Source organism: Bubalus bubalis, chromosome 9, assembly GCF_019923935.1.
Source record: "Bubalus bubalis isolate 160015118507 breed Murrah chromosome 9, NDDB_SH_1, whole genome shotgun sequence".
Classification (NCBI taxonomy): Eukaryota; Metazoa; Chordata; class Mammalia; order Artiodactyla; family Bovidae; genus Bubalus; species Bubalus bubalis.
In genome coordinates this window covers 8586001-8612743 of record NC_059165.1, presented here as the reverse complement: position 1 = coordinate 8612743, position 26743 = coordinate 8586001, and the positions used below count along the sequence as shown (strand labels likewise).

At 42.6% G+C, this 26743-nt stretch overlaps 1 protein-coding gene and 1 pseudogene across 14 annotated transcripts in view; one reads left to right on the top strand and one right to left on the bottom strand.

Moving 5' to 3' along the window:
• Window positions 1-7825, top strand: part of PAM (peptidylglycine alpha-amidating monooxygenase) — a 315491-nt gene extending 307666 nt beyond the window's left edge. For 4 of the 14 annotated variants that reach the window (XM_044947270.2, XM_044947268.2, XM_044947274.2 and 1 more), the window contains 3 exons: window positions 3157-3360; window positions 6274-6330; window positions 6985-7825. In XM_044947270.2, the coding sequence (XP_044803205.2) occupies window positions 3157-3360; window positions 6274-6330; window positions 6985-7160 (437 nt within the window). In that variant the 3' untranslated portion in view covers window positions 7161-7825. Of the gene's footprint in view, window positions 1-3156; window positions 3361-4213; window positions 4276-6273; window positions 6331-6984 lie in introns of all 14 variants that reach the window. The other 10 variants (XM_025292173.3, XM_025292179.3, XM_044947278.2 and 7 more) reach the window with 6 other exon arrangements.
• A 15609-nt stretch (window positions 7826-23434) lies between these two features.
• Window positions 23435-26192, bottom strand: LOC102405941 (annotated as a pseudogene).
• Window positions 26193-26743: the final 551 nt, after the last annotated feature.

Sequence of the window (26743 nt, the reverse complement as noted above, 5' to 3'; positions counted from 1 at the left end):
GCAGCCCTGCACTGAGCAAGTCTGTTGGCACCATTTTCCAACAGCATTTGCTCACTTCCTGTCTCTGTGTCACATCTCGGTAATTCCTGAAATATTTCAAACTTTTTCAATGTTATTTGTTATGGTGACCTGTGATCACCATCTTTGATGTTACTGACGGCTCAGATAATAGCATTTGTTGCAAGAAACTTTTTTTTTTTTTAATTAAAGCATGTACATTTTTTAAGAATGCTATTGTATGCTTAATAGACTATGGTATAGTATAAATATAACTTTCATATGCAATGGGAACGAAAAACATTTATGTGACTTGCTTAATTGCAGTATGTGCTTTAGCAATGGTCTAGAACTGAACCTCAGTGGCTCCAAAATAAGCCCGGAATCTCACTGATGCTGTATGGACTTTCCATGCCTTCTCACATGTTACTTGCCAGTATGCCATCTAAAACCTTCAGCCTTCAGTTCCATCTGTGATGAATGGGGTAGTAATTGTTATGTTGCTGTCTTTAGAATGTCTGTCCTTCCTGTCCCAGTTATTTCCATTCCAAAGATCTCTGGGCTTCTCCCCTTCTGTAAAGGGGGAGAGATGCACATGTGCTTGTGTGTGTGAGCTCACACGAGAGTGCACCTCTCTTTCTAAATGCCTTGCTTTAAAGAAGAAAGAGAACACCTCTTATGCATCAGTCTTCATGATTATTTTTATTTCCAGGTATCTGCAGATGCTGGGAAAGCTTGTTTGAAGACATTTTTGTTGTCAATTTAATCTATCTGGCATCTCGTATGACAGGAAAATGTCAGTGAGGAACCCCCCCCCCCTTCCAGTAGTGCCAGGTCCTGGCTAATCTTAGAGCTTCTCCATTCCATCTTCATCAAGGATGCTCTGAATTACTGCGGAGGGAGGAGGGGGGTGTTAGTGAAAGAATTTAGGATAAAGAGTAAAAGTGACAGAATTTAGATTTTTCTTTATGCTTTGAGTGAAATTCTTAGACTCTTAAGTGATAACCATTTTTTAGGCTTTTTACTCCCCTTATAAAGTCATCTAAGAGCAGCATATTGCTTTTTTTACTTAGGAAATTAAAATTTTTTTATCCTCATTCTTTAAAATGTAGAGCATCATTTAAAATCTAAACATACTTCACCTGGTTCCAAAAGTTAGAATGTTCCAGTATTTTTAGTAGATGACATGCAGAGTACAGAAGGTGTGGATATCAAGGATTTCTAAAGTACAGTGTGTATGTCTTAGCAAGTTCACTACCTTATTCTCAGCACACTTTCTGTGAATGGTAAAATGATTCTTTTAGTCTGTCACCTACATCATAGTTCTTCTTTCCTTTTATTGGAGCTCTGTCTTAGCTCAGGCTTACAAATGAAATTAGATATGAGTTGGCACAGCCAACATCCAAGGCATAGGTAGACGCGCTAAGTGACAGGTAGAAAGTGCTATGTAATTACTCTGATTATAGTCCCTTTGAAATAGGCACAAACCCTTCTTCCAAGGCAGCAATTTCCTGTCCTCCAATCTCCACCTCTTTGGCCTGTATTTTGAAATCCTATCATCACTTTATTGTTATTTTTTGCTTAAACATAGAACAATTTGTATACCTTTTCAACAATAATGAAGAAAAAGACAAAACAGCTAGTAGGCAGGAAAAATAAGAATCATACTCTTATTCCTCTTGGAAACTGAGACTTAGATTAAATTTGAACCATTTAGATCTAGGAACCAATCCCTTTCCTCGTTTCCCACTCAAGTTTGAAGACCCATTTCCATGGATAAAAGAAGAGAAATAATGGTCTCCCCTTAATGACAGTGCAGGGAAGGGAAGGAGAACTCTGAGGCCATCTGTGAAGTGGTGATCACAAAAGCGCCCACTCATTGGCTTGGTGTGATGATTAAATGAGAACAGTGCCTGAAACAGTGTGTGTGCTGTAAATATCATTGAGACGGGCAGGAAGCCTGCTCTGAATATTGAGGCAAAAAGCTGGAACCTAGAAGCGTGTATCGTAAACAGTGTTTACAATGTCTTAAGTAATTTGAGAAATCCTTCCTTGGAGAAGTATTTCCAATATGTCTACACATATTAAACTTTGATCGTGTTAAAACACTAATCCCTGCCACTTTGTCAAAACTACCATGAGGCCATCTGATGCAATTTGTATCATAGGGCAAAAGGGCACACCAAGAGGCTGAAGTTCAGAAACCTTGTGAGCCTTTGGGCAAACACGGTTGTAACTTCCAGCTTCACACACAGGGTTCTGGGCAGACACATGTATGTGTTTCTTGGAGGCAAGAACATCTCAAGGTTCAACCTCATTCTACGTCAGTAGTTGTTAAGATTCCTGCAATCGCTTCCTTAGTTTTGTTGTTATCAGTTTCCCAAGTAGTACTTTAGGCCTGATATCTACCCAGTATCTGCCAATATCACAGAACAGTCGTGTAAGTTATTTTCCTCAACAACAAACGGACATACAGTGCATCCAGGTACACTTACAACTTGCTGGAAACTGTAGAAAAGAACCTGGAAAGGACCCAGTTACCTTTTTCCATTTCTTAATTCTAGAATTAATGCATGTGAGGTACCAGTGATTCATTGAACATGAAAGAGGCTCATAAACTAAAATCACAAGGAAATAAGTACTTAAGAAGCCCTTAGGGTAAACATTGATGCTCAGTCATTTCATGAAGGACATTGCTGCCATCATCACAGTTGCACAGAGGAGGTGCCTAAGGCCCACATCACTTAAGTAGCTTGCCCAAAGTCACACAAGCTGGCTATATAGGAGAACTGGGGTTCAAGCTCAGATTCATCTGACTCCAGTATGCACACCAATTCTGGTCCCTTACACCATGTCGCCTGTTCATTTTAACTTTGAAAAAATGCAAAAGGAGGATACATCTTCTGTGGAATTATACCTAAAGAGGAAACAAAGGGTAGAACCAAATAAAACCAATTTAAAGGTGAAAAACCATTCCATGGGAATTTGCCAGTCACAGGTACCAGCTCGGTAGCTGCAGATACTGAAGCCTGAACCCCACATGCACTGAGCTCAACAAGTTCTTCGTGAGCAGCTGTTAATCTGACTGGGTAGGGGCGGGTGGGAGGGTTACAGAGTCTTTGAGTCAGTTGAATATTGTCAACTCTTCTTTCCCTGAAGAATCCGAGGCAGTTGTTGAAACCAAAATGGAGAACAAGCCCGCCTCCTCAGAATTGCAGAAGATACAAGAGAAACAGAAGCTGGTCAAAGAGCCGGGCTCCGGAGTGCCGGCTGTTCTCATTACAACCCTTCTGGTTATTCCTGTGGTTGTCCTGCTGGCCATTGCCTTATTTATTCGGTGGAAAAAATCAAGGGCCTTTGGAGGCAAGTAAAACGAGCCCCTTGAATTTGGAACCTCCCTGAGAAAGAGTGTTTGGCCTGATTATCAAAGTTTGGTTGTGATCTTTTTTTCAGTGTTTTGTTTTTTTTAAGTGTTCTATACCTCTTTCAGTGTGATTGTCTGTGTTCCAAATATTGTCTATAGTTAGTATCAAAGTGGAAAAATCTACCTGGAGCTTCAGAATTTGGATAGTTAGATAAAAGCCCAACCTCTATTGCTGCTTTTTAGCACTGGCATAAAGCCATTAGATGTCTCCTTATGAAACTGTGTAGATGAGTAGAATCCATATAAATTAGCTGAAGCGTCAGGAAGGAGGAGATCCCTGCTGTTAGAAACAGGCCCAGTCCTCAAAACGCCTGGGTCAATTTTTTAGAAGTTGTCTATTTTCCCTAGTCCTGGTTCTAGCTCCTAGCTCCGTGACCTTGGGCAAGTTACTTAACCTCTCTAAGCCATAGTTTTTTCATCTGTAAAGTGAGGGTAAAATACCCACAAGGTTGTGTAGGGATTAAATGAAATAATGTACATACAGCATTTATCACAGAACCTGGCACCTGTAAGTGCTCAATTAATAATACCAGTGATTATAAGGAATAATCATTAGTAATAAACTAATAAAAAGTCATAAAAGATACTTGTCTTAAACCTCACCTCTCTCAGGAAACCAACTATTTCCATAGAAAACCATTTGACAGTTTTAAAAGAGTAGAGTGAAGGAGGGGAGAGTACAATACTGGTGTCAGTGTTTTATTAAATCATCATCATAGCATCAGACTGAGTAGCTGAGTTCCTGTCAAGGTATCCACATAAATAATCCAACTCTTGATTCTCACCTCTCAGAAACCGTCCCTTGGTGGGGTCCCCAGGTCCTGAGGCAGGAGGCTACAGCTGCATCTGGGAAGGTATCCATGGACCAGAATGGTGGACAGCATTTGATCAAGAAACAGCATCTGATCCGATTTCAGGCCAAGGCGACTGCCAGGGATTCAGTGCCCACGGCAAAGCCCTGACACAGAAAAGGACACAGAAAACAAAACCAAAGGATTTAAATTAATAATTTGTGAAAGGGAGTTTTTCTAGGACTTCTTGCTTTTCACCTGCAGTCAATAAAGCTCTTCAAAAATACAGCTAACTCTTCCCAACAAGGGCTGAGCAGAGGCAAAGATCAGTAGACATAGTCATTGTCTTCATGGAATTAGATAGAAGCTTCAAAAGAGCAAGAATTCTGTGTGTTTGCTTGTTTCCTGATATATCTCCAGCACAAATAACAGTTCCTGGCCCTGAGGATTTGATAAATAGTCACTGGGAAAAGGATGGAATAAATAAATGGAGCTCACAGAATAGACAAGACATAAAAAAGAAATGACACATAAAGGTATTAATAGAGGATGGTACATACAGTGATAAATACATGGAGTACCAGAAATACACAAGGCCTGGGGGTGGGTTATAGCAGGAATATTGCTAATCAGTCCACTTAAAGGAGAAGTGGCTGGGCTGTCAAGAAGGTTTGGTATCTACTTCTTTGCTGTTAGCACATGTGTGTGGTGCTGTTACCAGAATATTGTTCACAGGAGTATGTTGGGAAGACTGAGGGACCCAGGTCGAACCATATGAAATTGCCATTCACGTTCAGTCATGTTTTATTTTAAAGAATTATAGCTTTATATGGTTCAGTTGAATACATTTAATTCTGTTTTAATCCTAAAAGTATACCAGCCTCTCACCTTTTTTCCATTCATGTTCAATCATGTTTTATTTAAGAAATTACAGCTTTATATGGTTCAGTCTAATACATTTAATTCTAAAAGTATACCAGCCTCTCACCTCTTTTCAACATTTGTTCCTGATAGATCTTATCCAGTCTATGAGGGTTTTAATAACCCTCGTGAAAGGCCTTCCAGTTACTCAGCCCATGCATATAGCTTGTTGGCTTCACATCGGACACTGTGCTGGGCACACGGGATACAAAACTAGGACCATCCCACATCCTTGTGCAGTTTGCAGTCTTCCCTTGTCGGCTTGCTAACCATCTTATCGATTTCCCCCTCCCTCCTTGCTTGTTTCTCTCCCCACCTCCCCTCTACCGTTGCTCTGTGCTCCACCATGCCGCCCCCACTCCTGTGAGAGGCTTCGTGGGAGAACCCTGAGCCTTATCTTCCTGACCATAGTCCTGAAGGGAGTGTTGGAAGCAGGGCAGAGAGCACAGTAAAGACACACAGCACGTGGAGAAACCAAGTCCATCTGGAGTTCAGCCTCCGCCTAAGGAAAGAAAGGTTTTCATGGAACAAGAATTTGGGTCACCATGTGTGGCTGCAGATACTCAGGGTTTCAGAAGGTTTTTGCCTTCAGTCTTATGTAAAAAGCAAATGCTGTACATTTGGATCCAGAGCTCCCTCAATCAGGACATGTACTGTTCTTAATAGAAAGCCTAAAACCTCAGACCAATATTCCTGAATTGTAGTAACCAAAGCTTCCAAGATTTTACAAATTATGGGTAATTTTTAATTTTGTCCTAATAAAGGTAACTAACATTTACCGAACATTTCCTGTGTATATACCAAGCACTGCTTGTAAGCATGTCACGTGCTTACGGAGAGGTAGGGGTTGTCATTGGTTCCATCTTTGCTTCAGAAGAGAAAACAGGCTCAGAGAAGTAATTTGAGATTGCACAGCCTATAAGAGACCCAGGTAGGAGTCAAACCCAGCTCTGGCCCTGGTGTGCATGACAATGACACGCTGCCTTTTGCCCCCTTAGAATTCTAAGAACACATACAGACAGGAGCCAGGCCTTGTTATTAATCATTTAGGAATTAGTTCCTTAGTTTGTGTTGAAAGCTGGACCCATGGATTGAGGAGGGTGATTGGGACTTATTTTGAAATATGCCCTCTTTCTCTAGCAGATTCTGAACGTAAACTTGAGGCCAGTTCGGGAAGAGTTCTGGGAAGACTTAGAGGTATGCGTGTGACCTTTTAGAATCCTTCCCATTTGATTCACAGTCAACAAGCTCATGTCTTTTAAAAAGCAAGGAGGTACTTTGTATTTTCTCTCTGGAAATTAGGCTCCTGGTGTGTAACACAGCATCCCTGGCAAATGCCAAATGCAAACCATGCACCAACCAAAAGTGTGTGACTACGGCGGCGGGTTCCCCGGCTTCGTTTTCCCACCTTGCCATTCCGTGTCATCGACTTCTCCTCCCTGCCTGTTTATGTCGGCCCATGTGTCTTCAGCGAATTTTCTGTCGCTCCTGTCGGTGTGTCAGTGCGTGTCGTAGTGAAGATGACCTTTTCATAACGTCGCCGTAATGAAGAGCTGCTCAAGGGGACGTCCATTCCCGAGAACCTGGAAAAAGCAGGAGCTGAAATAATCCTGCAGAAATACACAATCCTGGGGAGCTTTGGGTTTTTTTGTTTGTTTGTTTTTCCCTTATTTATTTTAATGAACCTGTGGAGTCATATCTTTCTGATTCTGTCGGATCAGTGTCTCTATGTCATTTTTTCCCCCGTCTCTAATACCTGCCCTTTCCCATCCCCAGAAGAATTTACAAGGAAACTGAAAATCATTTGTGCAGACCTTACCTCAATCCTCTGTCCCTGTTTGCTTTCTCCAGGAAAGGGAGGCGGAGGCCTAAACCTGGGCAACTTCTTCGCCAGCCGGAAGGGCTACAGCCGGAAGGGGTTCGACCGCCTCAGCACGGAAGGAAGCGACCAGGAGAAAGATGAGGACGCAAGCGAGTCCGAAGAAGAGTACTCGGCCCCGCCGCCCGCCCCTGCCCCTTCCTCCTGAGAAACTGGGTTTTCTTTTAGGCTGACGAGATTTACCAAGGATGCCAGGTTCCTTTCCCCTTGAGCACGTTGAGCGTTTTGCGTATTTAATTGTAAACTGTACCCGTCTGTGTGGGACCGTACACCTTTTATTTACTTCTTTTGGGATTAGTTGGCTTCTGTTCCTAGTTGAGGAGTTTCCTGAAAGTTCATTCATCGTGCCATTGTCTTTATATGAACATAGGATAGAGAAGCGATCCTCTTCTTCTTCCGTCACACTAGTCGCTTAGGGATGGAAGGTTTGCTCATCTGCATTTCTGAGACTTTTCTGTAGTTTGTAAATAACTCCATTCTCTGCTTGAACACAGTATTCTCCCAGTAGCACTTCCATTGCCAGTGTCTTTCTTTGGTGCCTTTCCTGTTCAGCATTCTCAGCCTGTGGCAGTGAAGAGAAACTTTGTGCTACATGACGACAAAGCTGCTAAATCTCCTATTTTTTTAAAATCACTAACATTATATTGCAACAAGGGAAAGAAAAAAGTCTCTATTTAAATTGTTTTTTTTTTTTAATTTCCTTCCTCAGTTGGTGTGTTTTGGGGATGTCTTATTTTTAGATGGTTACACTGTTAGATCACTATTTTCAGAATCTGAATGTAATTTGTGTAATAAAGTGTTTTCAGAGCATTAGCTGTCAGAGTGTATTTTGCAGTTTTTGCATATTTGCTGGGCTTGTATACAAGTTTTGTAATTACACAAACCTAAGCTATAGTGAAACCTATGAAACCTATTCAATGTTTCAAAAGAAGTGCATTGTATTAAAATTAAGAAGTCATTTTATTATGTAGCACATATAAATTAAAAACCAGCCCAAGAGTTTACATATATGTGAAAACCAGGCTTTCTTTAAAAATTCAAAGAGGATTTTTGCTTGTATAACAATCAGAAGGTAAATAATAAAAGGAGATTGTAGCTAAGAGGAAACCTGTGTCTCAAATTACATATACAAATTAATCCATCAGTATAGGTTACTACTAATGGTTTTCTTTTTAAAGAATAATTTTACTCCAAATATCCATGTATTTTGTAGGAATACTCCATCTTACAGTGACTACAAATTACTTTTAAAACATATTTTTCATAATCTGTCAGTGCAGTTTAGTAAGAACCCGATAGCGTTTCTTTTTATAATAATCAGACTCTAGAACCCTTTCTTCAGAATGCCTACTTGCAATTCAGGCGTCTCAGTAGTGGCATATTAGAGATTAAAACAATCTAACTTGTAAAAAAAAAAAAAAAAAAAACAAATGGAATTGTCTTCTAGCTATTTAAAATATCTAACAACCTAGATTCTTTTCCCTCATAATTGACACCCAGTTGATCTAACTGAAAGATTACTTTCCTTGTCGAGTGAAAACACTTTTGCTCCCTCTGACCACTCTTTTATGCCCCTTTCACCACATTAGTAAATGTAGACTCACAACGGCACTATCCTGACATATTGGGTAGCCAAGATGTTCCTAACGTTTCTTCCATAAGCTCTTATTGATAGACCCAGCAAACCTATTGGCCAATCCAGTTTGGGTGGCTGTTCTCTATATCTTACATATTTGTATTTCGACATCAGTGTTAGTACAGTGCCCAAGACGCGTAAGTTGACTTTGATGCTGTTCAAGTTTTCTTACTTTGAGGAAATTAGTTGACTTGCACTAAAGCCATCTTTTCTGGTGCATTATTTGATCATCAGCCCTGTTAACTGCATATCTTTTAATGTTATGTATGTCCAGTTTTGTTCCTGAACGGCTTTACAGTGGCTCATGGATGGGAAAAAAAAATAGATCAAAATGATAAGTTATAAGAAAGCAGGAAAGAAAAAGGGAAAAAAATTAAAATGGAAAAATTTATACAAGAATAATTCTTATTATAGTTGTTCATTAGAAGAATTTGGCTCTAAACGTTCTAGCAGCTCATTAAATAAAACTGGATTAGTTACATGATTCATGAGCCAATTAAACTTTTACAGTTGCTAATAATAAGATCAGAAAAATTTATTCCCAAGTAGCTTCTGAAAGATAGCACCTTGTTGGGTAATTAAAGTCTTCAACAATATCCATAGAGTAGACAAAAACATTTTTCAGGTCTCTTCTTACGTGCTGGTGCATGCTAAGTCTCTTCAGTCTTGTCTCACTCTTTGCGACCCTATGGACTGTGGCCCGCCAGGCTCCTCTGTCCGTGGGATTCTCCAGGCAAGAATACTGGAGTGGGTTGCCATGCCTTCCTCCAAGGGATTTTCCCAACCCAGGGATCCAACACGAGTCTCTGTCTCCTGCATTGATAGGCAAGCTCTTTGCCACTAGCACCACTTGGGAAGCCCAAAATGAAAGTGATGCTGAACTGAGAGTCTTGCTTCTGGTAGAATAACCTAAGGATATCTTACAATCCTGTGCTGCACAGGGGACCGTGAACAGCCCAGCTGAGTGTATAGTCAGGACAGTCAAGATGGCCGTCCCCTTGCTCTCTGTGCGTCACCAGCTCGAGCACCTCACGGACCTCCTGACAGCCTTGCCCCAGGCCCAGCTAATGCTTGTTGTAATCAAAGAGGCCGTGTGGGCGTGCCCCTCTGCTGGTTTCCCTGGTAACTGACTTTATTCCCTGCTATAATTGGCAACCGCCCGTTGCACCCAGAACGAAGCCTGGCCGGCCGCCGTGTTTCATCTGACGTTTGCTGAGGTGTCGCTCCAGAACCTTCCTTGCTTCAGACATGTAAGCTCCCTTGTCCATTAAACCAGCGGTCCCCAACATTTTTGGCACCAGGGACCAGTTTCGTGGAAGACAGTTTTTCCACAGACCGGGGGAGAGGTGGGACAGTGGTTTCGGTTTCAACCGCTGGTCACGTCCTGCCATTTGGCCGGGTTCCTCACAGGCCACTGACCGATACCCGTCCTTGGCCCGTGGTTAGGGGACCCCTGTATTGAGCCATTAACATGTGCCTGGGGCCTTACATATGCCCCTTATTATAACACATGGCATTATATGCCGAATATAAGCAAACAGCCTTATAAAAACGAAAATTGAGAAAAGAGAAAGCCTGCATGCCCATCCTGTCCTGGAACACCACACCTATTCTACCAACCTGGCTTAATTAGAGGGCAGACTAGAAATGAATGAACTCTGCTGACTTCAGGCACTCTCCACTGACTTTTGTCCTGAGCTGAACTTCAGTTATTTAGTTAGAGATTGCACTACCTGGGAAGTGCCTAAAGGAAGTGATTGCTTCACAGTAGAATCACTGGGGAATTGAAGAAAAAATTGAACGCTACCTCCAGAGATTCAGATTTGATTGGCTTACTATAGTATGTTGCTATGGGTCATATTTTTTAATTTCTCCAGGTAATTCTAATGTGCAGCCAGGATTGAAAAACACTGTCTTTAAGAATGACTGTTTTATCGATACTTTGCAAGTTGCTTCAAGTGGATAGCTATATTTTCATATAAATTATAGTTTGCAGATGTTTGGCGAAAGAAGATGTGGTCTGAGGTGTTTTGATATGACCATTAGTACTAAGATATGAATGCCTCAATTTTAAATGTTTTAAATTGGATAACTAGAAAAGGCATGCTGCTGCTGCTGCTGCTAAGTCACTTCAGTCGTGTCCGACTCTTTGTGACCCCATAGACAGCACCTCACCAGGCTCCCCCGTCCTTGGGATTCTCCAAGCAAGAACACTGGAGTGGGTTGCCATTTCCTTCTCCAATGCATGAAAGTAAAAAGTGAAAATGAAGTCGCTCAGTCGTGTCCGACCCTCAGCGACCCCATGGACTGCAGCCTTCCAGGCTCCTCCGTCCATGGGATTTTCCAGGCAGGAGTACTGGAGTTGGATGCCATTGCCTTCTCCGTTAGTATGGAATGCTATGCTAAGTCACTTCAGTCATGTCTGACTCTGTGGGGCCCCATAGACGGCAGCCCACCAGGCCCCCCCGTCCCTGGGATTCTCCAGGCAAGAACACTGGAGTGGGTTGCCATTTCCTTCTCCAATGCATGAAAGTGAAAAGTGAAAGTGAAGTCGCTCAGTGGTGTCCGACTCTTAGTGACCCCATGGACTGCAGCCCACCAGGCTCCTCTGCCCATGGGATTTTCTAGGCAAGAGTACTGGAGTGGGGTCCCATTGCCTTCTCCCCATTATTCAATAAATACTCTATTAAATGAAAACACCAATCACTTGAGAATGCTCCACTCATCGATATTTCCTCTATTATACTGCAACCTTCTCCATATCTTTTGAAAAAAAAATATTGTGTGGGAACTGTGGGATAAGCATGCGTGTGGATGGAATGGCACAATCGCACTGGTTCTTACAACTCACTTCCAGATAAGGAGAGCGTGATATTCATTAGCATGGCCCAGTCTTAGCCAATATGCAGTTTGGAAAGACACTGAATTAAGATCAGAAAGGCCTGAAATTCCAGGTTCTAGAATTGATGATTTTTTTATGCCATTGTATTGGTCAGACTTCTTTTCTTTGATCATTTTTTTGGAGTATAGTTCATCTACAGTGTTGTGTTAGTTTCTACTGTATAGCAAAGAAATCAGCCACATGTACACATAATGTCCCTCTACTTTAGATTCCTCACCCATTATGGAGAAGAGCTCTTCGAGCTGCACAGCAGATCCCTATTAGTCATCTGCTCTTACACATAGTAGAGTGCATATGTAGGTCCAGTCTGCCAGTCTGTCACATGCTCCCCTGTGCATTCCCCCCACCTACTCCCTGCAATCACAAGTCTACCCTCCACGTCTGTGACTCTACCTCTGCTCTGCAAGAAAGGTCTAGTCACACTTCTTCAGTCATCAATTACAGCTCAATTCAAATAGCCAGCAACATATAAATGTTATACACATGGCTATACATAAAATAGATAACCAAAAAGGACCTACAGTGTAGCACAGGGAACCAAACTCAGTATTTTGTAAAAACCTATAAGGGAGAGTAATGTGGAAAAGAACACATGTATCACTTTGATGTATACCTGCAACTAACACAATATTGTAGATTATGCATGCATGCATGCTCAGTCAGTCATGTCCAACTCTTTGTGACCCCGTGGATTGTAGTCCACCAGGCTCCTCTGTCCGTGGGATTATCCTGGCAAGAATACTGGAGTTGGTTACCATTTCCTCCTCCAGGGGATCTTCCCTACCCAGGGACCATACCCACATCTCCTGCAGCTCCTGCATTGTCAGGCAGATTCTTTACCACTGAGCCACCTTGGATCAAAACAACTGTACTTCAATTCAGTTCAGTTCAGTCGCTCAGTCGTGTCTGACTCTTTGCGACCCCGTGAACCGCAGCACACCAGGCCTCCCTGTCCGTCACCAACTCCCAGAGTTTACTCAAACTCATGTGCATTAAGTCAGTGATGCCATCCAACCATCTCATCCTCTGTCGTCCCCTTCTCCTCCCACCTTCAATCTTTCCCAGCATCAGGGTCTTTTCAAATGAGTCAATTTAAAAAACTCAAAAAAACACCTAAGAAATAGGCTGAAGAATAACTCATGTTTATTAAGAATTAATAATGATATATAATAATCAAGAATTAATGTGTCAAGAAAAAGGATTATTACTGATTGATTCAGGTAACAAAAAAGCCCAAGCATGGCTAGATGCCAAGACTCAGCTGATGCCATCAGGATTCTGTCTCCCTCCATCCCTCAAGGGTGACTCCCTCGGTTTGGCTCTCTTCCTTCTAGGATTCACTTTCATGCAGACTCTCCATGTATGTGGTAATGAAAATGGCAATCAGCAGTCTAAATCCTACCAGCAGTAACTCTGAGACAAATAGCTTCTCTTTCTAAAGAGTTTCAACACATTGACTAACTGGCCTGATTTGCTTCATGCATCAACCTTAGAACCAGTCACTCTGGACAAAGAAAGTGTGATGCATCAAATCTAGATAAGGTCACGTCCCACAGTAACCACACTGTTTATTTATAAGGGATTCGTTTCCCTAAGAAAATTTTGAATACTATTGCTAGTTGAATCGGGTAGATTCTGGGAAGAAAAAAAAATAGATAATCATTATTATTATCTTAAGACCATAACCACTTAAAACATTTATCAGACCAAGGGGTTTCCTGAAATAGCCGTGTGTGTGGTGGTTAAACTATTACATCAAAAAGGGACATTGAGTGATTAAGTCTACACCAATGTATTCATGAAGACAGTCTCAAAGGCTCACAAATAATATTGAATACAAGAAAAATCTTCAACATTGGCTTGTCACAATAACAATGACAATAAAAAATGTACACAGGACCAAGAGTAGAGATTTGAGGTCTAAAATCCATATTTATATGATGATTGCTACTCAACCAAGGTTTATGGAAACAGCTTCCAATCAATAAGAGAGATGGTTTCTTTAGTTATAAAAAAATGAATTATTGGTGTTCACTCAGTCCTTTTCATTCTGAAACAAACAAAGCAAATCATGATGTTCTTTTTGTCCCCACTTTTTCCTCCAAAAATGTCAAAGCTACAGAAATACTGAAGCCTGTTACAAGGAACATCTACATACCCTTCACTCAGACTCACCAGGGGGTAACATTTTGTCATACTTGTTTTCCCTTTCTCACTTGTACATGTGTGCACATGTTCGCCTGCACACACACACACACACACACACACACACACACACACTCCAATAAAACTGCTAAACCATTTGAAAAAAAGTTGAGATCATAACCTTTAAACATTTCAACCATATCACCTAAGAACCAGGCATCCTTCTCCATAACCACAAAAGCACTATTACAATCAAGAATTTAACAGATTCCCTAATATCAACCAACATGTAGTCCACATTCAAACCCCCAATGTCCCCTAAATGCCCCACAGAGCTTTCTGGTTTTGATCCAGGATCCTATTAAGATTCAGATAATATGCATTTGTTATATCTCTGCTGTCTCCTTTAGAGTGACTTTTCTTTACATTTTTTTCTTCCAAAACATGGATATTTTTTAAAGTCCAGGCCAATTGTCTTTAGACAGTGTTTCTGAGAGAAAACACTTTAAGACATGTGAAGACTGTGTTCCCCAACAGCTTTTTGCCAATGGTAAACCTCCAATACAAGAACATTGAATTTAGAAAATTTACAGAAATAGAGCATTTTATATATTACACTGGTAAATATGTATTTTATTATTTATATACATTTGGTAAAAGGTAAACATAATAAATATTAGTTATAAAAAAGAGCAATGGGTTTAAATAAATAAATATTTTTAAAAAATAATATAATTCCAGAGTAACAAGAATCTAAGTTCCAAAACACAAAGGTTCTAGTTGACAGCTGAAAGTATGCTTTGAAAACAAAGGCTGCAAAACACTGCATTGGTCCCAGAGTTCCTGGGGTAAAAGAACCTGAATTACAGACCAAAGCTGAGAAAACATTTTTAGTCAAGTTTTCAAGAACTAGGCATCCTATGTACATATACATGTATTAGGAAGTACATTTGTATATGTACATAGTTACACTCTTTACTGTGTTACTTTCCTTAAAATAACTAGTGTAGCCCTTTTATTATTTAGATAAATTAGAATAAATATGTACATTTCAAGTAAATAAATTGATGATCAACCTATTAGATGATGGGTTTCCAAGGTGGCCCTAGTGGTAAAGAACCCGCCTGCCAGCGAAGGAGACTTAGGAGACTCGGGTTCGATCCCTGGGTTGGGAAGATCCATGGCAACCGGCTCCAGTATTCTTGCCTGGAGAATCCCCATGGGTAAATGAGCCTGGCAGGCTACAGTCCATGGGGTCGCAAAGACTCGGACACGACGGAAGCAACTAAGCATGCACACTGTAGATGATTGGTTGATAGATTGACAGTCATAGCTGGAAGGAGTGAAAGAGAAATAGAAGGAAAGAAAGATGAAAGAGATCCCCGTTTATAGATTCCTCATAAAGATCGCTTCAGGGTAATTGTTACCAGTGCAGTGAATGGCTGACATCTGGTGGTAAAACTTAGCAAAAACTCTGCATGGATTTTTGTCCTCAGAAAAGCGGTGCTGTTCGGTGAATGATGGCTCTGTCTTCAAGAAGAATAATTTTAAGTGCTCCTAGTGACCTACTTTGTATGACTACATCATACTGTATGATCAGGCCTCTCAAGATGGTTGTTCTCTCGCTCTCTCTGCGTCCCCTGCTGGACCAGGGCCTGCTTCATCTATACCCTGCTCGTCAGTGTGATTGCCCCTTGCCCTAGCTAGTAATCGCTCTAATCCTTGGGCAAGAATGGCTCCACCTGCTAGCTTATTAAAGGGAAATGTCTGCCCTTGCTGCTGCTGCTGCTAAGTCGCTTCAGTCGTGTCCGACTCTGTGCGACCCCATAGATGGCAGCCCATCAGGCTTCCCCGTCCCTGGGATTCTCCAGGCAAGAACACTGGAGTGGGTTGCCATTTCCTTCTCCATGTCTGCCCTTATGATGCTCATTAACCTGGGGGGCCACGAGGTACACACCCCAGCTGCTGGTTTCCTTAGTAACTGACAAGCCAACCTGACATCAATTCCCCTATAAATGGTAACCTCCTTGTTCCCAGGTAGTATTGATTGCTGCTATATCCTGCCGGCCATTGACCGTCCACAGTAGGAGTACTGCTACAGAATCTTTTGTTTTAGACAAGTAGGATCCTCCTGGCTGGACAACCACAAGGCTTGCAGGCCTGTGGGGTATAGCCCAACACCCCAGTGGACAAGCCTGCCAGGAGGCTGGGGGAGACTCCTGTGAGCTCCAGGATGTCAGGAAATAAGGATGGAGAATGGAAAGTTACAGGGGTAATTCCAAGGCGGCTGCCCGCTAGCTTGTGGGGCCCTGTAACAGCTATATCTGCCGTGAGAAATGTCTTTCTCTTCCATTATGTTGGTGACATCCTGTTAACCTCAGAGCCTCACACACAAGGCTCATCGGACTGCAGTGGGATGCCTGGCGAATACAGACAAAATTCAAGGACCTGGATTATCTACAAAATATAGGCACAGCCCAAATCCACCACCCCTAAATAATTACAGACACAGGTTCTAGAAATATTAATTCAGGGACAGGCTTGTGTGCTGGACATGACCAGTTTTCCTGAAGGGTTTGGTTGAGATCAGCACCAAAAGCAAAATAAAAAAAGAGTACTCTTGGACTTCTGATCCGAGCCCTGGAAGAGGACAAAGCAAGCATCTAGTGTCTTGAAACAACAGGTCCATGCACTCTGCACTGTGATAAAACAGGTAGAAGACATTATAAAAAGCCGAGGGTGGGATGATTTGAAAGAATAGCATTGAAATGTGTATATTATCATGTGTGAAGTGGATCACCAGTCCAGGTTCTATGCATGAGACAGGGCGCTCAGGGCTGGTGCACTGGAATGACCCAGAGGGATGGGATGGGGAGGAAGGTGGGGAGGGGGGTTCAGGAAGGGGAACATATGTACACCCATGGCTGATTTATGTCAATGTATGGCGAAAACCACTACAACATTGTAAAGTAATGAGCCTCCAATTTAAATAAATATATTAATTTAAACTAAAAAAAAACACAAAACCTGTGAATGTGTTTAAAAAAAAAAAAAAAAAAAAAAGGCCTACCTGAGTCCCAGAGAAAGGCCAAAAAAGAATATTCAGGGTCTAGAACAATTATATGCTACATAGGGGACCCCCAGGGACATCGACAGTAGGCAAAGAACCCATTTCACAGGCCATGAAGATCAGGAGTGAGCTGACAAAAAAAGCCGTACACTGGCATTTCCAGCTGCCCCAGAACCCCGCTGCTGCTGGGTAATCGAAAGGGTGAATAGACTTAACAAGTGAGGCAGAAATCTGCTCTCTATACGTGTGGACCAGGAGGCCACGTGAGCTAGAACTGAAGATGCTGGCGCAGCCATCCCAGTGCCGACACCATATTAACCAGGGGCAACTCGTCAACACGAGTCAAGTTCAACTGGAGACCACTGAAGGACCACGGCCAGCTATCCGTCGGGACAGTAACTCACTTTTGCCCTTGCCACTGGGTCTACCGCGGGGAATAAAAACACTGTGAAATGTCTCTGGGATGCAGATAAGTCCTAGTGGTTTGGGTACACTGCCCTCAGGGGAATGGGATTAGAAAGGGATTTCCAGAGTTCTCCTGTGTTCTACCAGCCTCACCAAAGACTGCTGACATAGTCTATCTGGGCCCCCATGGAGAAGGGCACTATTATGTCAACTCTGTGGTCCGTTGTTAGACCACCTGTCCAGGATTCAGCAGGGGTTGTGGGCTCCGAGGATGGACAGGCCAGATGGTCCTGCAGGGCGGGACGAACACCACACAAGGGTAGTATGATCTCAGAAGGTTATTACCATGTGTGTTTTGCTTAATGGCCATGCTCTCCCTGTATGGGTTTCACCCCTAGCCTGCGAGTGTGGGGAATTTGTTCTGACTGAACAACAACGTGGCCTCACTGTCAAATGAGTTTGACTGCAGGGTTTACATTGAGGATCCATTGCTGCTGCTGCTGCTAAGTCGCTTCAGTCATGTCCGACTCTGTGAGGACCCATAGACAGCAGCCCACCAGGCTCCCCTGTCCCTGGGATTCTCCAGGCAAGAACACTGGAGTGGGTTGCCATTGCCTTGTCCAGAGGATCCGTTGACATCTTCTGAATGTCTACAAAAAATTGACTTGATAAGCAGCTGGCACTTGGACTCAATACTCTTTAGCTGCTGTTGTCTGTGCTGAGTTTGTGGTATTTGGTGGAAGGGTACCTCTGCATAGGGCTTCCCTGGTGGCTCTGTGGTAAAGAAACTGCCTGCCGATGCAGAAGACGTGGGGTCGATCCCTGGGCCAGGAAGATCCTCTGGAGAAGGACATGGCAACCCACTCCAGTGTTCTTGCCTGGAGAATCCCATGGACAGAGGAGCCTGGCAGGCTACAGTCCACAGGGTCTCAAAACAGACACAACTTAGCAACTGAGCATACACATGTAACTCTGCATAACTGACCCCAAGGGCATCTTGGAAGAGGGCTGGATCAGCACTGTACGGTTCATGCAGAGTTTGTATGGTGGCATGTACAGTCAGGTCACTCAGGACAGCTGTGCTCTTGCATTTACAAACCCCGCTGACCCACCCGTTCCTACACGCATGAGTCTGCTTGTCCCCTGTCCCAGCTTGTGAGTGTTCTAACCCTTAGGCCAGATGGCTCCACCTGCTAGCTTATTGAAGAGGAACAGCTGCCCTTGTGATCTTTGCTAACCTAAGGGTCCGTGAAGACATGCCTCTAGCTGCCTGTTTCCCTGGTAATCAATGAGCTAAACTGACATCATTGCCCCTTTACCTGGTAGCCTCCTTCTCCCCCAAGTAGTGAAGATTGCTGCCATGTCCTGCCTGCTGTACACTGTGGGGAGGTTGCTCCAGGACCTTTTGCTTCAGATGAGTAAGATCGCCCATCCAATAAACCATTGAGGTCACAGTCACTATCTCTGGGTTCTTACTTTGGTCTTGAGGCCGTGCAACTATAAGCCTTGCAAGTCTACAGGGCAGGCCTAACACATGCCCAGCAGCTGTCTCAAAATATCTGGAACATCAGGGGTCACATATCGATACTGACTGGATCGATGGCCACCATTCTCCAACTTATGCTCTAAGCAGAAAAATGAAAATCCTGAAGTTGCTTAGCTATTTTTCACATGCACACTTAAGAAGGAAAAATAAACATACATAATGCCATTCAAAAAATGACTGAACATTTATCTACTGCCATTTAAAAAAAAAAAAATGACACGACTGCCGTCACCAGGCTGGACCCGCTCGGACCATACGTTTGACCGTGGGCACGCAAAGCAAACCTTTACCGCCAAGTGAGGGGGAACCGTGGAGCAAGAAAGCTCCTGGGCTCTGGGGATACTTTGCAGCTGTGGGGAAGGATTACAGAGGGGTGGGCATGGCTTCCTTGGCAGCAGAAGTGGAAAGAGGAGGAGAGGAACAGAGAGTGCAGGGGTCCCTGTCTGCTGCTCTCTGCTGCCCCCTCTGACAGCGGGGTTTCAAGTTGTTTAAAGTTTACATGTACATGTATCACATGACTAAACCCACAGCTCTGAATACTAAAAGCTTTTTTATTGTCACCTTAAATGAGTGAATTGTATGGTTTGTAAACTATCTCAACAAAACTCCTAAGAAAAAAAGAAGTGAAAGTCACTAAGTCGTGTCCGACTGTTCGTGACCCCATGGACTGTACCATCCATGGAATGCTCCAGGCCTGAATACTGGAGTGGGTAGCCATTCTCTTCTCCAGGGGATCTTCCCCACCCAGGGATCGAACCCAGGTCTCCCTCATTGCAGGCGGATTCTTCACCAGCTGAGCCACAAGGGAAGCCCAAGAATACTGGAGTGGGTAGCCTATCCCTTCTCCAGGGCATTTTCCCAGCCCAGGAATCAAACCGGGGTCTCCTGCATTACAGGTGGATTCTTTACCAACTGAGCTATCAGGGAAGCCCTTCCTAAGAAAAAACCATCCCATAATCTCAAGTCGGGTAAACCATTGTCCAACCCCAAGGCCTGAAAACTCCCATAAAGATCTGGGCCACGTGAAAATGCATTCTCGGCTTCCCCAGCCATGTCATGGAGTCTTCAAATGCTGAATTGCTCCTACTCGCACCAGGAGAATGGCTAAGTAATTTCATAACTGCACATGCTGGGGAAACGCCTCTGGGTGGACTGCCTAGGCCAGTTCTGAACCCTTCCTCAAGGTGGTCTGCACCTTGCTTTACTCGCTTAGGAGGCGGATCAAAGATCCGGGGTGACTTTTATTTGGAAGTCTGTGTCCCACAGCAGAATCTCCCAGCCTGATGGTGCCCTTTTACGGTGATTAACCCCCTCCCATCCCACCAGCAGGAAGATCTGCTTCCTTCTTTAGTTTTTTTCAGTTCGAGGAGACTCAGTCTGTGAGATTGAAACCCTAAAGGCCAGGCCTCTTCCTGGGGAGAGATGTGAAGCTAATGATGGAAAAAGCCAAAGAGGTTTGAGGGGAGAACAGAAAATGCTTCGCTTCCTGCTGTTTCACTGCCTTCAATACCCACTCTGTCTTCTCAGGTTGCGCATGACCTTCCAGTCACTTGTCACAGTGGAGATGAAACCCTTTCACCACTGCAGCCAGACACAGCATCTTCCTCTGAGTGAACAGAAATGTCTTATTGCTTCAGTAAAGCCCTGAATCCCAGTGAAATTGATCATTCAGGTATCTTAGAAAAATTAGGTATGATGCTAAGACTTTTAGAATCTATGCAGTGATAGGAACTCAAAGGATGACTACAATTAAGGACTAATAATTTCAAGTTTGTGAGGCGAAATAGAAGATACTGCAAAGAATCTAATCTTTATTCTGTGTGTGTGTGTAGTGGAGGGGAGTTCTTTCTCCAGTTTTCAAATGCAAATTGAGGTGGAAATAGGAAGGTGATATTGGAACAAAAATTCTGTGGAAATTACATCAGGTTGTGAATTCCTTAGGAAAGACAGAGTACTATGTGATGGCAAAATAATAAGCTGCTGCAGAAACTAACACTCTGCCTCACTCAGTTTTCAGTGGCAGATGAGAATGAGATGCTTGAGAATTTGCCTACTTTATTCGTAGTCCCTTAAACATGGTCTTCAGTTCAGTTCAGTCGCTCAGTCGTGTCCGACTCTTTGCGACCCCATGAACCACAGCACGCCAGGCCTCCCTGTCCATCACCAACTCCCAGAGTTTACCAAACCCATGTCCATCGATTCAGTGATGCCATCCAACCATCTCATCCTCTGTCATCCCCTTCTCCTCCTGCCCTCAATCCCTCCCAGCATCAGGGTCTTTTCCAATGAGTCAGCTCTTCGCATCAGGTGGCCAAAGTGTTGGAGTTTCAGCATCAGTCCTTCCAATGAACACCCAGGACTGATCTCCTTCAGGATGGACTGGTTGGATCTCCTTGCAGTCCAAGGGACTCTCAAGAGTCTTCTCCAACACCACAGTTCAAAAGCATCAATTCTTTGATGCTCAGCTTTCTTTATAGTGCAACTCTAACATCCATACAGCACCACTGGAAAAACCATAGCCTTGACTAGACAGACCTTTGTTGGCAAAGTAATGTCTCTGCTTTTTAATACGCTGTCTAGGTTGGTCATGGCTTTCCTTCCAAGGAGCAAGTGTCTTTTAATTTCATGGCTGCAGTCACCATCTGCAGTGATTTTGGAGCCCCCAAAAATAAAGTCATCCACTGTTTCCACTGTTTCTCCATCTATTTGCCATGAAGTGATGGGACTAGATTCCATGATCTTAGTTTTCAGAATGCTGAGCTTTAAGCCAACTTTTTCACTCTCCTCTTTCACTTTCATCAACATGGTGTTAGCATCAGCTATATCCATCAAAGGGGGGAGGGGTGTGAATGCTCAGCTGCCATCATTCATGAAACTAGGAGCCTTGCTTAAACATCTGTTTGCTCTGCCAGGTAATGTAAATAATGCCATAGAGTGTGTAATCAATCACCCGATGCTTTTGATCGCTGCCTCAGCAATAATTAACAAGGAGTGTGGTGGGTCAACAGCAAGTGCAACTCTCTGACGCAAAGATAATGTCTTGGCTTCCCCCAAAGGACACATATTACAAGTTTTCTTTTGAAGAGTTCTGACAGTGCATAAATGAATACTGAATTCCTGTCCCCTGAACTTCAGGCTCTTAAATCCAAATGTCTACCCGACAGATCCATTTGCATGTTTATCTCAAACACAACCTGTTCAAAACTGAACTTACTTTGTCTTTCCCAAACCTGCTCCTCCAGGTCGTCCTCATCTCAGCGGCAACTCCATCCTTCTGGTTGTACAAACCCAGAAAGTTTAGAGTCGTCACAGACTCCTGTCTTCCTTAAATACTTATATTCAGTGTCAACAAATTCCAGGTAATCTAGCTTTAAAATATAACACACACTATAAAGCATTTCTCACCACATCCATTGCTACCAAAGCTGTTGTCATCTCACTTGAATTATTGCAACAGTCTCCTAACCAGTCCTCCACTGCCCTTTCTCAGTCCATTCTAATTCCAGCTTCCAAAGTGATTGTCTGAAACGTGTCAGATCAGGTCACTTTTGTTAGATACTTTCAGTGAGCAGCCATGTTATTCAAACTAAAAAGCAGACTCCATAGTGACCTACAAGTCATGAGACAATTTATTCTACCCCTTTGCCTCTCTGACCTCTTATTATACTTCCTCTTACTCTGTTCTAAGTATCCTTACTCAGACCTTATCCCCTTACTATCCCTCAAAACACAAACTATCCCAAACACAAACACGTCAGCATCTTTGCACTTGCTGGCTCTTCTCCTCTGGAATGCTCCCCCACACCGCAGAGGCATTGCCTCCCTTTCTCACTTTCTTCAAAACTTTACCCATGTCTCTCTTTCTTTTCACATTGATTTTTCTGCTCCATGTTCTGTTCCTGACTTCCTCCATGCTTTTTTATGTTAGCCTGTAATTTGTTCATTTTCACTGCTATGAAGTATTTCCTTGTATGAGTATGCCACAATCCACTTATTCATTCTGTTGATACATACTTATGTTGTTTCCAGTGTTTTGCTATTGCAAATATTCCTCCTTGAATGCAGCTCCTGGTGCAAAATTACTGGATTGTAGGCCTGCACATCTTCAGCTTTGTTATATAATAGTAAATTGTTTTTCCAAAATAGCTAGATCAATTTATAGACTCACCAATAATGTATAATTGTATTGTCTGTCCTCATCCATGTCAGTATTTTAAACTATCCCAATCTTGTAGGTTTTAAATCATCTTTAATAATGGTTCTAATTTGCATTTTTTTCTGGCTATTAATAATGTTGAATCTCTTTTAATGTATTTATTGACTGTATCTAGATTTCAACAAAGATCCATCTAGTCAAAGCTTTGGTTTTTCCAGTAGTCATGGATAGATATGAGAGTTGGACTGTGAAGAAAGCTGAGCGCCAAAGAATTGATGCTTTTGAACTGTGGTGTTGGAGAAGACTCTTGAGAGTCCCTTGGACTGCAAGGAGATCCAGTCAGTCAATCCTAAAGGAAATCAGTCCTGACTGTTCATTGGAAGGATTGATGAAGCTGAAGCTCCAATACTTTGGCCACCTGATGTGAAGAACTGACTCATTTGAAAAGACCCTGATGCTGGGAAAGACTGAAGGCAGGAGGAGAAGGGGACAACAGAGGATGAGATGGTTGGATGGCATCCCCGACTCAATAGACATGGGTTTGGGTGAACTCCGGGAGATGGTGATGGACAGGGAGGCCTAGGCGTGCTGCAGTCCATAGGGTCGCAAAGAGTCGGACATGACTGAGCGACTGAGCTGAACTGATACTTTGATAAGGGAATGCCCTTCTGAGTTTGCCATGAATTTATTTCACATGGTTGTTAACATTGAGCAAATACTTTCTCTGTATCTACTAGATAAAGGGTCTACAAACTATGACCCACAGGCTGAAATCAGTCCATAATTTTTTTGCAGGGTGTGGGGTACACAAAATGTTACTGGAAAACAGATACACCCTTTTGTTTAGTATGTATATATGACTGCTTCTACTACAATGGAAGAATTTTGTGATTCCAACAGAATGTATAGCCTGCAAAGCTGAAAAATATTTACTATCTAGCTAAGTCCTTTACAGAAAATGTTTGCCACCTAACTAGATGATTAAGTGACCTTTTTTTTTTTTTTTAACATCTGATCATGTGGTTTTGCTGATTCTTCTCAAAGCGCTCACTCACATCTGTTCTCTGCCCTTTCAGCTCTGGTCCCCAGGAGGCTGAGCTTTACTGCTTTCATCCCAACCCCAAGCTCCCTGCCACTGACTTCCCTTGGGGGGCGGGGTGGGCTTGGGGTGGGGGGCAGGGTGGGCACCAACAAACGAGAGGCGCTAGCCCGAGATGGGAGGGTGGTCCTCTCCGAGGGTCAGTTCTGACAGTGATCGTCGCAGTTCTGCCTTGTACAGTTCTGGCAGAGGTCGCCTTTCTCTATGACGACCACCACTGATGGTTCAATTCTCTTCCCTGAATTCATCTCTCACTGGGAACTTCCACTCTGTGCCCCCTCAGGCCCAGAGGCTTCTGGCTATTTCTGGTTACCAGATGCCCCACTGTTCATTGTGGGTTCTGTTCATCTTTAAAAAGTTCCTTAAATTTTCTTCTGTTAACACATTGGGTGTATTTCTTCTCTTTTTTGGCCAGCTCTCTTAGAAATGCAGCTGTTAGTTAAATCAAACTTGCATTTTGGGAATCCACTCAGTTTGGTCATGATGTGTATTTTTATAGGTCACTGGAGTCAGTTTGCTAATTTATTTTTACATCTTTGTATTCATGTTCATGAGAGAATGACCTGTTATTTTCCTTTCTCATCCTGTCTTTTTCAGATTTTAAGATTATGCTACCCTCATGCCAAAGATATAAGGAGCAGTACTTCTGTTTCTATACCATAAAATAATTTGCATAAGATTAAAATTATGTATTCCTTAAATTTTGTTATAAATGTTTGGTAAAATCACATGGCTTATTTTTGCTTGGTCAATATGTTTATGATTGTCTTTATCTGAAATATCTTCATACAAAATTGTGGTTTCCTATATTAACTCTCAGCAGCCTGTTTCTGAGCTCTAAAGAAGGCTGCCTTCTTCTGAGCTACCCAATCTTTCTTCTGGGCAAGTGACATTTCGGGATGGTTCCGCTTCTTTTCAGCTTCTTTCCTAGGCTTCTTCTCATCCACTGGTTTCTCTTGTGCTGCAGCATGAGCTTTCTTGTACACCTTGTCCGTCATGTCTGGAGTTACAGAGTCCTTTCGGTATTGAGAGAACGGTTCCTTACAAGGATCCTCATCGTCTTCAGTCAGGCTATGCGTGTCATTTGCCATGTTTTACTCCATGGTGAGCTTTCAGTGAACCTCAGCACTGAGTTCTTTGCTTCCTGAATCGTAACCAGGGAATCGTGTGGTACTGTGAGGGACAGACAAGCCTCCATCGACAGCTCCCTTGAGGGTCCCCAACTTTATTTCCAGTGGTAGACCTGGCTAGTCTTGCATCCAAATAACAGGTGAAGGCACCTGGCTGACCACCAGGGCTTTCTACACTGTATTCATCTACAGTCACCTCGACTTGGCCTTCATAAATCTTGCTGATACCAAACCTATTCAGAAGCCTGAAGGCCAGTATAATATGCTGCAGGGTTATTTGTCAGACCAACCATCACACCTTATTTTGGGAGTTCGTGAGCATAAGCTGCATATATCTCCTTTTAGACTGGTGTAAGTAATCTGTCAAATGATACCTCGGTTGGTTACATGAACTGTCATTCTATATTTGAGTGTGTTGTACTTATTTTTATCTTGGATTACCAATCATTTCTGAGTATAGTCGTCAGTTTTGCCCTCTTGCCATCCTCTAAATTTCAGTGGTATCTCTTGAAGTATGCTTTATTCTTGACAACTTCAACAAACCCCATGCTGTGGAACAGAGCCTGGGGTTTGCGGCTTGCCAAAGAGCTGGCTTATTTCTTCTTGAACCACATTTGCAGGTTAAATTTTTCTAGAATTTATCAACTTTAAAAAGAATTTGAAGTTATAAGGATTAAGTTATAATATCATTTGTCTTTTAAATATCTGCATTATATGGCATTCTGACCCTTTTATAATATTTTGTATTTATAAATTGTTTACTTTTTAAATTAGAACTTGCTAGATTTGTCTCAATTTATTAGTGTCTTCAAAAAAGCAACTTTTGGATCAGTTCATCCTGTCATTATAAACTTATTTTCTATTTCATTAATTTCTATCATGTTCATGATTTCATACCTTGTTTTCTTTAGGCTTGGTCACTTGTTCTTTTTATACCACATTAAATTGGATGCTAGCTCATTACTTTGTAAACTTTAAGTATGTCAGTTCGGTTCAGTTGCTCAGTCGTGTCTGACTCTTTGCAACCCCATGAACCGCAGCATACCAGGCCTCCCTGTCCATCATCAACTCCCAGAGTTTACTCAAACTCATGCCCACCGAGTCGGTGATGCCATCCAACCATCTCATCCACTGTCGTCCCCTTCTTCTGCCCTCAATCTTTCCCAGCATCAGGGTCTTCTCCAGTGAGTCAGCTCTTTGCATCAGGTGGCCAAAGCAATGGAGTTTCAGCTTCAGCATCAGTCCTTCCAATGAATATTCAGGACTGATCTCCTTTTGGATGGACTGGTTGGATCTCCTTGCAGTCCAAGGGACTCTCAAGAGTCTTCTCCAACACCACAGTTCAAAAGCATCAATTCAAAGTAAGTATATAGGTCATAAATTTTCATCTAAGCACAATTTAAGCTGTATCCCATGACCTTTTAAAAACAACTTTATTAAGATATAACTCACATATCATACAATTCACCTAAGTGAATAACTCAATAGTTTTTGACATGTTACATTATTAATCTTTCTAAATGATGGCAAAATAGAGATAAGAAGCAAGTTGCCACTTTCACCATTTACAGCTCAGTGGTGTTGACGGCGCTCTCAGTGCGGTGCAGTAACCACCACCACTCCCAAGACATCTCCATTACTT